Source organism: Schistocerca cancellata, chromosome 10, assembly GCF_023864275.1.
Source record: "Schistocerca cancellata isolate TAMUIC-IGC-003103 chromosome 10, iqSchCanc2.1, whole genome shotgun sequence".
NCBI lineage: Eukaryota > Metazoa > Arthropoda > Insecta > Orthoptera > Acrididae > Schistocerca > Schistocerca cancellata.
Genome location: NC_064635.1, coordinates 55,173,148 through 55,189,270, shown reverse-complemented (window position 1 = coordinate 55,189,270; position 16,123 = coordinate 55,173,148). Strand labels below are relative to the sequence as shown.

Genomic DNA, 16,123 nt, shown 5'->3' with positions numbered 1-16,123 from the left:
GGGGTCGGGGGAATGGATAGCAGTGTATGCGTGAGGGGAGAGATGAGCACTGTGTGGTGGAGTGTGCATGGACCAGACTGCAAACAGGCACAGCATTGGGAGGCTGTGGGGCAAGGAGGTAGGAGAAGAGGAGAGGAATGGAAATGATGGCAATGGCAGAGGGTGACAAAGAAGACAGTGGGAGATGAGGATAGGAGAAGTTGAGGATAGAGGGGATGGAAAATGCTGGTTTGAGGATGTGGGGACAGTACGTTACCATAGATTGAGGTCGGGATAATTTTCAGAGCAAAGAAAGTGTTGGAAGGATAACTCCCATCTGCACAGTGAAGAAGCCATTGAAATCAAGAATGTTATGTTCAGCTGCATGTTGTGTCACTGGGTGGTCTATCTTGCTCTTGGTCATTGTTTGGTGGTGGCCATTCATCCTGGTGGACAGCTGGTTGGTAGTCAGTACAGCTTTGTATATTGGGATATCTACCCATCAGCTGTCCACCAAGATGAATGGCCACTGCCAAATTGTGGTCAAGAGCAAGGCAGACCACTCACTGTCACAGTATGCAGCTGAATATAAGAAGCATAACTTCAATGGCGGCTTCACAATGTGAACCAGCTGGACTCTCTCCACCACCAGCTTTTCTGAAGTTCACCAACGGTAGTTATCTCTCCAACAAGTTCTCCGCTCCCGAAATTATCTGGCCTCAATCTACAGTAACGTACTGTTCCCACACTCTCTACCAAACAGTCCCCCCCCCCCCCCCCCCATCCTGTCACCTCCTCCCCACTCTTGCTCCCACCCTATTTTTGTGCCGCTCTCTGCCAATGCACCCGCCCACCTTTTCCTGATCCTCTCCCTCCCTGCCCCACAGCCTTTGAAGCTGCACACTGTAGTAAATTGATTATTCCTTGCTACTGTAGTGTTATCTTGAAGCTGTGAGAAAGGAAGACAGGCGTTCCAAACCACAGAAGCAGAGACGATGCTGAGAGCAGACAAAACTAGGAGAGATATTGTTGCATGGTGGAATTAACATGTAACTTCATATGTCGTCTAGATGCTTTAGTAGGTTGCCACCACAGAACTTTGTAACCAACAGGCACGTACTAGCGTATACAGCCAGCTTGATACCAGCCCTGAGAACAGCAGCGTCAATAGGCTCACAAGGGTTAGAAAGAGAGTGAAAACGCCAAAAACTGTTGACCTAGCAGTCCTACTCCGGGGAGCCCGAGGGGCGGGGCTAAATGACGTATAACAATAATGTTGCAAGCCTTATTTGGCAGAGCAGTTACGTTTAGCTTTCAGCTGAACAATGTTGATACCAAATACAGATTTAGTGCAACTGCATTAACATCCCTGCCTTAGGAGCAATAGAGGGGACCTAACTAAAGTGTAACTGGCAGGCGCCAGCAAGATACCTGCAGGATTGACTGGGTGGCTTTAAGTGGGAGAAACAGTGCCTCACGCAACTCTTTAAAACCCCTAGATTCCGTATTTTGCCAGAGTTCTCAGTTAGATGATGTTGTTGTTGTTGTGGTCTTAGGTCCTGAGACTGGTTTGAATGCAGCTCTCCATGCTACTCTATCCTGTGCAAGTTTCTTCATCTCCCGGTACCTACTGCAACCTACATCCTTCTGAATCTGCTTAGAGCATTCATCTCTTGGTCTCCCTCTATGATTTTTACCCTCCATGCTGCCCTCCAATACTAAATTGATGATCGCTTGATGCCTCAGAACATGTCCTACCAACCGATCCCTTCTTCTAGTCAAGTTGTGCCACAAACTTCTCTTCTCTCCAATCCTATTCAATACTTCCTCATTACTTATGTGATCTACCCATATAATCTTCAGCATTCTTCTGTAGCACCATATTTCGAAAGCTTCTATTCTCTTCTTGTCCAAACTATTTATCGTCCATGTTTCATTTCCATACATGGCTACACTCCATACAAATACTTTCAGAAACGACTTTCTAACACTTAAATCTATACTCGATGTTAACAAATTTCTCTTCTTCAGAAACGCTTTCCTTGTCATTGCCAGTCTACATTTTATATCCTCTCTACTTCGACCATCATCTGTTATTTTGATCCTCAAATAGCAAAACTCCTTCACTACTTTAAGTGTCTCATTTCCTAATCTAATTCCCTCAGCATCACCCGACTTAATTCGACTACATTTCATTATCCTCGTTTTGCTTTTGTTGACGTTCGTCATATATCCTCCTTTCAAGACACTATCCACTACGTTCAACTGCTCTTCCAAGTCCTTTGCTGTCTGACAAAATTACACTGTCATTGGCGAATCTCAAAGTTTTTATTTCTTCTCCATGGATTTTAATACCTACTCTGAATTTTTCTTTTGTTTCCCATACTACTTGCTCAATATACAGATTGAATAACATCGGGGAGAGGCTACAACCCTGTCTCAGTCCCTTCCCAACCACTGCTTATCTTTCATGTCCCTCGACTCTTACAACTGCCATCTGGTTTCTGTACAAATTGTAAATAGCCTTTCGCTCCCTGTATTTTATCCCTGACACCTTCAATATTTGAAAGAGAGTATTCCCGTTAACATTGTCAAAAGCTTTCTCTAAGTCTACAAATGCCAGAAACGTAGGTTTGCCTTTCCTTAAGCTATTTTCTAAGATAAGTCGTAGAGTCTGTATTGCCTCATGTGTTCCAACATTTCTACGGAATCCAAACTGATCTTCCCCGAGGTCGGCTTCTACCAGTTTTTCCATTCGTCTGTAAAGAATTCGTGTTAGTATTTTGCAGCTGTGGCTTATTAAACTGATTGTTCGGTAATTTTCACATCTGTCAACACCTGCTTTGTTTGGGATTGGAATTATTATATTCTTCTTGAAGTCTGAGGGTATTTCGCCTGTTTCATACATCTTGCTCACCAGATGGTAGAGTTTTGTCAGGACTGGCTCTCCCAAGGCCGTCAGTAGTTCCAATGGAATGTTGTCTACTCCGGGGGCCTTGTTTCGACTCAGGTCTTTCAGTGCTCTGTCAAACTCTTCACGCAGTATCGTATGTCCCATTTCGTCTTCATCTACATCCTCTTCCATTTCCATAATATTGTCCTCAAGTTCATCGCCCTTGTATAGACCCTCTATATACTCCTTCCACCTTTATGCTTTCCCTTCTTTGCTTAGAACTGGGTTTCCATCTGAGCTCTTGATATTCATACAAGTGGTTCTCTTTTCTCCAAAGGTCTCTTAATTTTTCTGTAGGCAGTATCTATCTTACCCCTAGTGAGATAAGCCTCTACATCCTTACATTTGTCCTCTAGCCATCCCTGCTTAGCCATTTTGCACTTCCTGTCGATCTCATTTTTGAGACGTTTGTATTCCTTTTTGCCTGCTTCATTTACTGCATTTTTTATTTTCTTCTTTCATCAATTAAATTCAATATTTCTTCTGTTACCTAAGGATTTCTACTAGCCTTCGTCTTTTTACCAACTTGATCCTCTGCTGCCTTCACTACTCCATCCCTCAAAGCTACCCATTCTTCTTCTACTGTATTTCTTTCCCCCATTCCTGTCAATTGTTCCCTTATGCTCTCTCTGAAACTCTGAACAGCCTCTGATTTAGTCAGTTTATCCAGGTCCCATCTCCTTAAATTGCCACCTTTTTGCAGTTTCTCAAGTTTTAATCTACAGTTCATAACTAATAGATTGTGATCAGAGTCCACATCTGCCCCTGGAAATGTCTTACAATTTAAAACTTGGTTCCTAAATCTCTGTCTTACCATTATATAATCTATCCGAAACCTATCAGTATCTCCAGGCTTCTTCCATGTATACAACCTTCTTTTATGGTTCTTGAACCAAGTGTTAGCTATGATTAAGTTGTGCTCTGTGCAAAATTCTACCAGGCGGCTTCCTCTTTCATTTCTTACCCCGAATTAGACGATCTGGGCACCAAATCCACGTCCGTCGACTCTAGCCTCGGTCCAGCTCCGTGTAAGTCTGCTCTCTCTTGGAGTGCCTCAGTGAACAGCGTCACATTCAGTATGTTTTGTTTTGCAACTAAGTTGTTGCCTTAAGATGCTCCTAGTGTTTGCTGCTGTGGTTAGCATCCACTACTGGGTCTTCTGCACTGGCTTCTGTTGTAACAGTGTTATTCATGCTTTTTCTAACCCTCGAACTAGCCCCCAGTGTATTAGTTAGTCCTGTCTGGAATAAACAACTATTTCAAAACCCTGTTTGTCCAAGAGTCTCCTCAACGAGTTCCCTACCGAGTCTCACCACCTGCATTTCTAGTAAATGCCTGTACCAGTGATGGCTCAGATAGAAGGAAACAATCAAGTGCCTTCACTGTGAATTGTCCTTCTGCCTTCTGCTCTGTACCACTCTGGAGTGCAGACTGACCAGTAACCCCTTTTTTTTTTACCTCTCCCACCTATGTCAGGACATGGCAACACTCTGCCAGATAGGGCTCCTCTCTCCCCCGCCCCGTACCATTGGTCTCCCTTCCCCCTCTCCACAGCCTCCAGACTGTTGCTTGTATTCCAAGCAACAGTCTCATTCTGGTCCGAGCTGCCAGAGAGATAGCAGTTATGTGTGTGTGAGATGTGCTTGCTTGTGTGAATGTGTGTGTGTTTCTCTCTTTCTTTCTCTGACGAAGGCTGGGGCCAAAAGCTTATTTGTGTCTTTTTAACTGTTCCTGTCTGCAACTTAAGATGTCATTTTTGTGGTAAGTAGCAATCTTTCTTTTCCTTACACTGTTGGTGCACGGGAAGTAGCACACAAGAAAGATAACATATGGTAGAAATAGAATGCACACATTTTTGGCTTGGACTCTTAATGACAATGGGACAAGAAAGAATACCCAAAAATATATTTCAATGTAGACTTACAAATGAAAGGCACAGGGCAAGATTGTGACTTACAGGGATTCGAGGGACAGAAATTTGACCACTGAAGGCACACAAAACATGTTAATGTGGAAAGTGAGGTGCAGAAAGTGGCAGGAGCTTAAGGAACACCACCATATTGGTACAGATCTTTGTATCACAACTTGACTAAGATAGATTCGTTGATAGGTCAAACCTGAAGCATCAAGGAATTGTCAATTTCGTACTAGGGGGAAGAGTGGAGAGTAAAGAATGTAGAACAAAACTAAAACTTTACTACAGAAAGCAGCAGGTTCAAAGGGATGTATGGTGCAGTAGTTATGTAGAGATGAAGAGGCTTGCACAGGACAGAGTAGCATGGAGAGCAGCATAAAACCAGCCTTCAAACCAAAGGCTGCAACAACAACAACAACAACAGCATGTATTCAGGAGTAAAAGCTCCATCTTATGGGGATTGAAACATGTAAACTCTAAAGATATAACTTTAGCTCTGAAATACGTACAAGTAAACAGAAACACACACTTGATGGAGTTTCGTTCATAAGATCTATAACAAAAGATAATTTTATTTGTGTTGGCTGAAAACAGCTCTAAGCTAATCTGGCAGCTATTTCCGTTTCCAGTCCAGAGGCCAGTATAGGTAGCAGGCACATTTAGTAGGTAGGCTGATGCAGGAAGGTTGTGTAAGTGTTCTACCTCCAGGTCTCCAATGTAGATCTGGAAACCTTTTGTAACGTACTGCCAATTTCAGTATACTAGATCTACATACACAATCTGCAAACCATTGCGGAGCACATGGCGAATGGTACTTAGCACAGTACAGCTTATTAGGATTGCTTACTGCTCCAACTGTGTATGAAACAGTGGAAAAAGGACAGCTTAGATGTCTCTGTGCACACTTTACGATCCTTGCGGATGTGATATGTAGAGAGCTGAAGAAGATCTCTAAATTTTCCACGTAGTATTCATTCTTGAGATTTTGTATGATTTCATGGGATTACTGGAGTCTGTCTACCAGTATAGATGTTACAGCATTTTCATGATACTCTCCCACGAATGGAACAAACTTGTGGCCTATCTATGTATACATTCAGTGTCCCCCTTTAGTGCTTTCTGATCTCAGTTCCACACACGGCAGCAGTTTTCTAACATGGGACACACAAGTGATTTCTTCACATTTCCCTTTGTAGACTGACTGTTTTCTCCCAGTCTCCTGCTAATGAACCAAAGTCTGCCACCTGCCCCACCTGTGACTGAGCCAATGAGATCATTCCATTTTACACCCCTACAATCTGTACTAGTCTACTGCTTTCAGTTGTGCCTCATTGATCATTTAATCATAAGTTACTACTTACAGTTTCACATTTCTGAATAATAAAAACGAGTTGTCAACGTTTGCACCCCTTCCAATAGTATAAAAATTTGAGTGAATACAGTGTAGATCAAAAATATATATACAAACTTTAAACTGGCCCTATGAACAACACTCTTTGAAATCACAATAGGTATGGGTCAAACGTGTAGAACAGTGGTTGAGCAACAGAAGACAGCAGAGTTGTGACACACTAATATCAGTCTACAAAGTGAAACTAGGGCACAACCAGGACTGGCATTTGAGCAGCGAAAAAGCATTTTCAAATGGTATCGGAAGCTGAAGAGAATCGGTGAAATGCAATGACATTGGCGGCAGAAACATGGAACTGAACCACCACCACATGTGAGCACTGCTCGCCTTTGCAATAAGTTCGAAACCACTGGAAAAATTATGGACAAGTACATGGGAATATCAGGCCAGTCACATGCAGAAACAGGTGAAGAACCTTCTGCTCTGGTGTTAGATGCATTCACACAATCACCACAGAAATCAACAATGTGCATGTGAACGAGGTGTGAGTAGCGTGAGTGTATATCATATTCTGCACAGAGTAAAATGGAAAGTTTACATTCCGTAATTGTTACACGCACTGAATGAGAATGACCAAGGCAGAAGACATCAGTTTAGAGAATGATACCTTGTGTGGGATGAAGGTTATACCAATTTTGTTCCCAAAGTGGTGTAGTTTGACGAGTCACAGTATAAATTAAATGGTACAGTAAACAGGCACAACAGTGTGTACTGGGTATTGCAAAATCTTCACGCTTATGTCGAGCGAGTGGTCAGTACTCCAGGACTTGATGTCTGGTGTGGATTATCATCAAGAGGATTGACTGGGCCTGTATTTTTTGAAGGTACGATTACTGGCACGAGTTACCTGGAGATGCTGGATTAATTAATTTTACTGTATATTCGTGCTTTGATTGGTGATGAACCTATTTTCCAAACAAGATGGTGCTGCACCCTACTTTCCTAGGGGTGTGCATGTCTTTTTGGATAACAATGCACCAGGTCATGGGACCAGATGAAGGGGTCCAACCAAATACCCCAGACATTCCCCTGATTTGACCCCATTTGATTTTTAATCGTGGGGTTCCCTCACGAACGGAGTGTACAGCAGACAGCAATGACACTAGCAGAACTGTGTCACGGAATTGTAGCTACTCTGGCGGATGTGACCTTGAATGAGTGATATTGTGTTCAGAAGTGTTTGGAGGTGGGTGGTTTGCAGTTTGAGCACCGATTGTAGTTGTTTCACTTTGAGTCATTGTAATACTGATGATAATATATAAACTTATCTTAATCAAAGCAAGTATACATTTTTTGATCTACACTGTATTTGTTCTGATTTCATCAGACAGCACTTCATTATAGATAATTGCATAATCTGCAGAAAGTCTGATTTTCTACTCTAATTAATACTGTCTGCAGGGTCATTAATATACAAAACACACATTAATGCTTCCAACACACTTCCCTGGGGCACACCAGAAATTACTTCAACATCTGTCAATTACTCTCCTTAAAAGATAACATACTATGTCGTTCCTGGCAAGAAATACAAAACCCCATTACAAATTTCTCTTGGTACTTCATACGATCGTGCTTCCAATAATGTGTGTAGGTGTGGTACTCAGTCAAATGTCTTTCGGAAGTCATGAAAATACTGCATCCACCTGACTGCCTTGATAAATGGCTTCCAGAATGTCATGCGAGAAATCTGCAAGTAAGATTTTGAGTGATCAATGTTTTCATCTTTTTAAAAAAATGGTAAAATTACTTCCTGTTTACAATCACTGGGCATTACATTTCATTTCTAAATTTTGCTGGTTTTGCAATACAGGTATTACTGATATATCTCTAACAGCTTTGTATTCTGCTCATAATCATGATGTATTTTTTTAAAATTTTTTTTTTTGCCATAACCTTAAGCTGTTATGTAGGCAACAGGTTGTAGGAAATACGCAAGGTTACACGCCACTGTCCTTACTGCCATACAATGAAGTTGCAAGTCTTTATCAGAACTGCAAAATGCACGCTACCAAGGCTAGTCTTTACTTCTTACAGTACTTCTATTTTCTTTAATGAGGGACTGTTGTACTAGAATAAACATTTGAGCTAGTTTATCAGTAATGTGTATAAGCTGTTCTCATATGAAAGCAGTAAATGTCAGATAATCTTACCACCTACATCTTTAGCATCTAAAAATGTATTCTGTAACAGGAAATGAAGCATTTGACAGAAGAAGAAGATGATGAAGAAAAATACTTTAGATCATTGTAATGACAACATTTTTACTTTAAGCCAACTAAACGTAAAGAGACTGTAGAGGAGTCTGAGTAGCCATTTAGTGTTCATAGACCTCTAAAAGGTGTACGGCACAGTGCCACTGAAGAAACAGTCCAGAGTGAGAGTAAGTTACAAAACACATGTTAGAAGCACATGCAACCAACTCAAGTTTGCAAAATGTCTAATCAATATAGGGAATAAAATTTTGTCACAGCCAGTGAAGAAGATATTTGCTTTAAGCTAAGAAATTTATTAGAAGAATATGATAAGTGGACACTAAAAGTAAATTTTCAAAACACTGAATGCCTACACAGTGGAGGAACTTAATAATAGAGGGCATGCGTATCAAGGCATGTAAAAAATTTACATATTTGGGTAGCATTTTACTGGAAGACAGAAAAAGTAATTGAGGAATACAGCAAAGAGTAGCCCATGGAAAAGCAGCAAACCACGAACTAAACCCTCTGTTATGGGCTTATCAGATAAGTTGGAAAGTGAACAAGATGCTCTACAGAAGTACTGCAGTGTCTGAGATATTGCACTGACAGTCAACAGCCACGTTCAGTTAAGAATGAACTCACAAACTGCAATTATTATTTTGCATCAGCTGTGGAATATTTCAGAACAAACTAAAATTTATGCTGGACTGAAACTCGAACCTGTATTTCCTGCTTGTTGCAAGTGGTCACCTCAACCATTTCAGCTATTCGAGCATCCTTCCAGGAATGGTCCAAATCTCCGTTTGTCCTGGCGCCTACTCTCTCCTGTGCTCACACTATACCACCATGATACTCACAAAGGGTGAGATGCTATTTTTTTCCTGTCATTGTCTAGCTAAAGAACGAAATGTGGGAATCACAGCAATACAGTATGAGCACAACAGAGGTTAGACACCAGGGCAAATGGAGAGTTGAGCCACCCCCAGAAGCATGCTCCAACAGCCGAAGTGGTTAAGCTCGTGACAAGTGGGAAATTCAGATTAGAGTCTCGATCCTATATGAATTCTCACTTGTCAGAAATATTCTACAGCTGATGCAGAGCCATAATCGCAATTGGCTAGTTCATTCTCTATAGAAGTACTGTAGAGCCTGTAATGACTAGGGACATTAGTGCTGAGAGCTTACTGAAAAAATAAATAAATAAATAAAAATAAAAACAAATTCAGAATTGTAGGAATGGAGAACCTCAGAAGGTTATGTAGACTATCTCAGTAACACCACATAAGAAAAACGATGACCCAAAATCATAAAGCATAAGATAGACCAGAAGGGTGGCAACTCAACTGGTGTGGCTGTACAATGCAAATAACAGATGGCCAAAGAATATCTTGATGTGCCTTTTCAGGAAAGAAAGAGAAAATGAATACCAGAAGTAGCCTGGTTAGACGGGGTAAAGAAGACCATGAGAAAAAGGAAACTGACGAAGACGAGGAAGTGTGGGTTGACAGAAACCGATGGAGGCAGGTATGTGGGAAGCGGCGGTGACAGCTGTAGGAAAACCACAGGAGACAGACAGACAGAGAGAGAGAGAGAGAGAGAGAGAGAGAGAGAGAGGTGTTGGAAACAGTGGACCTACACTGCCTTTGATATCAAAGGTAGTATCACTCACAATGCTACATGATGTTAATAACTATGTGTGCAACAATACAGACATGAACTTCCTTAACAGCTATTCAATAATACTTAATAATACTTTCAAATGAGTCAAATTTTCTGCTTCGACAAACAGACATTTTTTGTTACTTTTTTTCAACTGATCTCCAATTGCAGACAGTTCAATATCCTTTTTCTGACAATCAGACAGTGCAAGTTGTCTCCTATTACAACAGAAGACTACATGCTTATATGAGGGGCATTCAATGAATAATGCAACACTTTTTTTTTCCTTGGTTAATTTCAGTTGAAAAAAAATGTGGAATTTGTTGTGGGACATTGTGGAACATTCTCACTTCATCCCCTCCAGTTTCATGAAATTCCAATACATGGCAGTGCTATACCAAGCCTTTAAAATGCCATCTGTAATGGAGGTGTGTTCCAATCAGTGAGCTGTCATTGAGGTTCTTCCAGCACGAAACCAGAGCATTGCAGATATTCAGAGGCACTCGAAGAATGGCTCTGGAGACCTGGCAGTGAGCAGAAGCACGGCGAGTCATTGGGCGAGGGGTCTGTCGTCATCGCAACAAGGTCGCACAAACCTGTTCCATCTCCAGCATGCCGGCTGGCCGTTCACACAGCTGTGACTCCTGCAATGTTCAAATGTGCAGACGCTCATCCGAGATGATCGACAGATCACAATCAAACACCTCGCTGCTCAACTGGACATCTCTTTTGGTAGTGTGGACATGCTTGTACACCAGTTGCGTCACTCAAACGTGTGTGCCGGTTGGGTTCCTCGCTGCTGAACAGAAGCTTGTTGATAAGTTAACCTGAATCCACCCAGCTTTCGCTCCCATACAACAAAGTTGGTCGACAGATTGAACGGTGCACAGATAACTTAGTCTTGGTACTGACTTCCTTCTTGCAGAAGAGAGTAGATTGTAGCTGAGCGCTCACTGCATTAGCTTTGCTACGCCTCGCTTCCAGGTAGCAGTACCATCTGTGCAGAATTTTTTGTGCGTTACGAGCCTGACCGTGAGAATTTTTTGTCAAGCATGTTAACAGGCAATAAAACATAGGTTCATCACTTTGAACTGGAAACAAAACGGCAATCCACAAGTGGCACCACAGCATTCCTCCTCCAAAGAGAGAGTTCAAAGCTGCACCCTCAGCTGGTAAAGTCAAGCTGACAGTCTTCAGGAAGTCTGAAGGGGTTATCCTGTTTGATGTCCTCCTCCTTGGTGTGACAATCAACTCTGAAGTGTATTGTGCTACCCTCAGGAAATTGAAGAAGCAACTCCTGCATGTAAATTGGCACAAAAATGCGAACGAACTTCTCCTTCTCCATGACAGCACAATGCATCACCCAAGTCTGTACATTCGATAGAAGCTCACAAAACTTCATAGGACTGTTCTTCCTCATCCACCCTACAGCCCGGATTTCTCACCTTCTGACTCCCATCTGCTTGGCCCAATGAAGGATGCACTCCACAGGAAGCAGCATGTGGATGATGGGGAGGTTACTGGTGCGGTGTAGTGTCGCGGAATAGTAAAGAGTTGGAAACGTGGAATATTGTCAAAGTTTCGTTGCCTATGCCGAGAGCCAGAGGCAGTAGGTTAGCCAAGAAGTAGGAGGATTGCACATGTACTGGAATGTGTGGCCACACAGGGGCAGTGGTGTGGTTACACACAACAGGCGAGAGAGAATTACTTAGCACGCGGGTTTAGACTTTCGTAGAATGAGAGACAGAGGTATAGCGTCAGCTGTACTGCATTTCACAACTTCGCATAAGTCTGCCGTAACAACACGTAACTCTGTCGCAAGAACACCTAAGGGGCAAGTACGACATATGAATCAGCAGTATAAGTGGAATGAATGCGTTCATTACAAACGAGCATGACGTCAGGACGTCGCTCGTGCTTCCTTTAAATACGCCAGCTTTGATAGCAACGAGGCACTCGCAGTTAGACTTGCAGTTCGATGTGTACTGGGGCACTGCATAGCACTCAGCTCGGTGATCGACATGTTAATCTTTATTAAGGAGATGTTGCAGTAAGGGCGGCCCATCCAGCAGCAGACGTGAGGGGACAGTAGCAGCTCTGGTCCTCCCTGCTGCCGCTGTCAATCATCGACCCAGGATTAGCAGACATCGCGGCAGACTCACCCGCCGCCAATGCTGACCACATCAGTGAGCCGTCGCCGAGATCATGCGGGGTCTGGGCCCTGTGCATCCGCCGTCACAACCGGGTGAGCCGACGATGCTGGGGGACTGCAGCCCGTTTCGCCCATCCACCGCGGACGAGCCACCAGGAGGAGCAGGGACGAAGACGGGGTGGGACAGAGTACACTCCGCCTCTCGTGCCGACAGCGCCGGGCCTCCAACCCGGAGCCTCCTGCTGTCTGCCGCCCAGCCGGGTGCCGCCAGCCACGCGCAGCCGAAGTATGAAGTAAGGACATTCCTTCGCTACGTCACAGCACGTGGCGCTGCACTAGCAAGACTGTGCGGCCCGGAGCCGGTGTCATCACTATGTCAGCGAGGACTCGGGAATGTCATTGATATCACCAAGCCACATTGTACTCAGGAGGAATAAAGGTGTTATGAATTAATAATGTTTCTTTGGCGTTTCTGACGTGTCCACAGTCATTTCCTAGCCTACTGACAACTGGAGAGGTCACCGCTCGGCCTCCAGTCCACTGTAGGCGACTGGGACCACCGGGGCGCCTACAGCAGCACGACATTGGCTCCGACATTGACCAGTAATGTGGTACCATGCACACATGCATGCTCTCCCAGGAAGGTGGTGTAAGGCCACTGTATTAAATGGAGATTATGTTGAAAAACATGGTTTTGTTGCCCCAAGAGTGAGGAATAATATGGTGTACTGGAAACCTAAATAAGAATAACTTACTTTCAGAAGAAAAATGTGTTACATTACTTAATGAATGCCCATCATGGAAGTGATTGTGTCATTTTTGTGTGTAAATTACTGTGTCCTTTTCAAACAGGTTTTGCTTGTGTGAAGACTATAGGCAGAAGGCATATAAGTGACAAAGACAGTGCAAGGTGGCATTTTGAAAGATACTAAGGATGAAGGAGAGTCTACTAATGAAACTGAACAAGAAGAACCTCTTCCTCTGTGCGGTGATATAAGTGTCACTGGATTTGAAGTTGGCAAGGAAAAAGAAAGTGATGGTAGTATTCTGTCTGTTGCGTGTAAATGAAAGGTTTGTCATGATGGCAGCAGGACTCTTGTCAAGTTTCCGTATTTCATGATTGCTTGGAGTAATCAGCACACTCTGGAATTTGAATTTTCCTATATCTTTCTTTAGAGATGACCTTCCTCACAATATGTTTCATAAGAAGAAACAAAGACATTTCTTGGTATAACAGTGAACATAAATTAAATCCAAATGTACATTTATGTGACTATGCTTCAAAGCTGTTTGCTCTCACCTCTGATCTCTTCCTACACAAAATAAATGTCAGCTAGGAACAAAATGGTTGGCAAAATAATGTAAGCAGAATGGGTTAATCCAGTTGAGAAATAGTATTTAGAAGTACAACTGTGGATTCAGCCTAGAAGAACACATTCAGCAATACTCAATGGGATTTTTCAGTAAGGCAATGCACCCTGCCACACCAGGAGAAGTATCCACAAATGGCTGGATGAGCACAATCAAGATTCTGAAGCACAACCCTCAGCCACAAATTCCCAAGACCTTTATCCAATTCAACATTGGCGAGATGACTTCAGTAATCATGTCAGATGTGCAAATCCTCTGCCATGAAACCCGCAATAGCGATGTTGATCTATGAGCACCTGGCTGAGTCATATCCAGCTAATCTACCTGCCTTCTATACTGCAGTCAGCAATTATTCTGGATGCTAGTGGATATTCAAAACAGTGTGACTCAGATCTGTAATGTTTCTGCTTATAGTCAAACTTACATTTATTCTTGTCTCTTAAAATGCAGTTCACACTTAAGTTCCTTGATCACAGAACTACATTCTGATTTCGTCCACATCTCAGGAAACCGGTGGGACTCTCTGAACTCTGAAGGCTTAAAGGTCTATTGTTGAATTATTTTCTGCACATGAAGTCTAATTCTGTAGTAATGGAACATCCAAGGTCGCGGTATGTCTACAATGAAGATCAGCTTGTACTGACACTATTGTTTGTAGTAATTGTTAATGGCAGTGGGGATAGGGATAGGGGAGGGTAGCAAGAGGAGTGCCCCTAAGGCAGCTGACACAACATTGGTTTCTTAAAATCAAACCAACCACAAAGTGCACATTTTCAGAACTAAGTAAAAACGCACATTTAAATATACATGCCACTACCGAGACATTTGGCACAGGAATAGTCTGTAAATAAGGAAATTTGAAACCTGACAAGTCACACAATGAATGAAGAGCATCTTATTGTGTACATGACATGAATAAATCTACAGCTAATACTGCTATTTTTCTGGCTGGTTTTTATCTTATTTATTTACTTTTCTGTTATGTATAAATGTTCAGTGGCAACTACTTAATACAACTGGATGGGTGAATGGGGCAACAGCTCTTTAAAGTGACAACATTTAACAACTTTGTGTAGACAAAAAATAGCTCCAGGGTAGCTACTCGAACTTGGGGGAAGGTTCCCTTGAATTCCAGGTATGGGGAGAAAGATGCTGAGATAAGAATCATACCACGACAATTCCTCTCAGCTGGGATATATCACACTAGCTATAATCAGTAGTTTAACAGTAACTTTTAAACACTGATAATTTATACAAAATAGTCAATAAAATTTAATTTCAACGCTAGGTTAAAAAAACACAAAATTCACTGTGATTTGACGAAATTCCCTAAGATTTCCCCGATTTTTTCAGAGTAAAATGTAATTCCTTGAGAATTCCCGGCTTCCCAGAAAAATCGGCAGCTAAAATCTGATGGGTTATTTAAAATTGCTATTTGGCTGATGAGCTGATGCTTTGGCTGGGACTCTGGGAAATATGAGCCAGAACAATTCGTTTGGAAAAAAATTGCAACCAGTCTGTGAACAGATACATCCTTCCACCTACATGAGCAATTACTGTCCTCAATCAGAAATTGGATTTGAAATATACTATATACGCGACAGTGACAGCTTAGAGCGGTCATCATTTAGGTGTTCATTTTTGTTCACGAAGATGGAGAAAGGCGGAAACTGTACACAGTCGGGAAAAAGGCGCTGTTTCTTGGCATCAGAACGTGAAAAAAATGACTAGGCATTTTCTTTTAACGACCATCTAATTCATATTCTGGTCGACATATGACAAGCCGTCTGCATACTGCACAGAGGGCTTGGTAAGTTTATGTCGAAAAGCAGTAATTAATTATGGCTAAAATGGAATAAGTAAATTTTTCGTTAAAATATCTTATCTCATGGATATATGCTCACCGAATATTCTTCTTCCTTTTTAATTTGAATGCCATTTTCGTTCATACCAGTAGCTTCTTTTTCATGAAATTCTGTTTCGGTTCTCTCCATACCCTGCAACAAAAATTTTTAACTACTGGTCAAATTTTTGGAGACAGTTTCTTGTTATCCTTCATTGCATAATCCGAATACGTGCGTTTACATACTTCGTTACAAATAAGTATTATGTAAACAAACTAAGGAACTTCAAATTAACATAAGGCGGAGACAATTTTTTTGGTGGTGTTAAAAATGTTGTAACGCCGTTACATTGAGAAACTTACAATTACTGTCTCGCGTTATCCACAATTTAAACAGCAGTAAAGGATGGTTTCGTTTCTTACACACAATCAGGCACCACCATCAGTACATGATTTTCTGCTTTGAAACCCCGGCTGCCTGCCTATAGCCTTCTGCAGTCCAACCTTTGTACCCTCAAACATATGATCGAATTCACTGCGCTTACAACGGGAGTCGTCAACGAATACTTCTTTCACTAATGTTTACTCCGGTAAAATTTCTATTTTCGAAATCAACGTAGAGACGCCACTAATATTTTAAGA

The 16,123-nt window shown here is 42.1% G+C and overlaps 1 protein-coding gene across 3 annotated transcripts in view; it reads right to left on the bottom strand.

Annotated features, from left to right (window-relative positions):
* The window catches only part of LOC126106302 (gastrula zinc finger protein XlCGF57.1-like), a 105,577-nt gene extending 89,455 nt beyond the window's left edge, over positions 1–16,122 (bottom strand). The window contains exons 1-2 of one of the 3 annotated variants that reach the window (XM_049912522.1): positions 16,027–16,122; positions 15,543–15,635 (exon numbers count right to left, since the gene is read on the bottom strand). In XM_049912522.1, coding sequence (XP_049768479.1) covers positions 15,543–15,632 — 90 coding nt within the window. In that variant the 5' untranslated portion in view covers positions 15,633–15,635; positions 16,027–16,122. Of the gene's footprint in view, positions 1–15,542; positions 15,636–15,844 lie in introns of all 3 variants that reach the window. The other 2 variants (XM_049912521.1, XM_049912520.1) reach the window with 2 other exon arrangements.
* Between the last annotated feature and the right edge of the window lies 1 nt (position 16,123).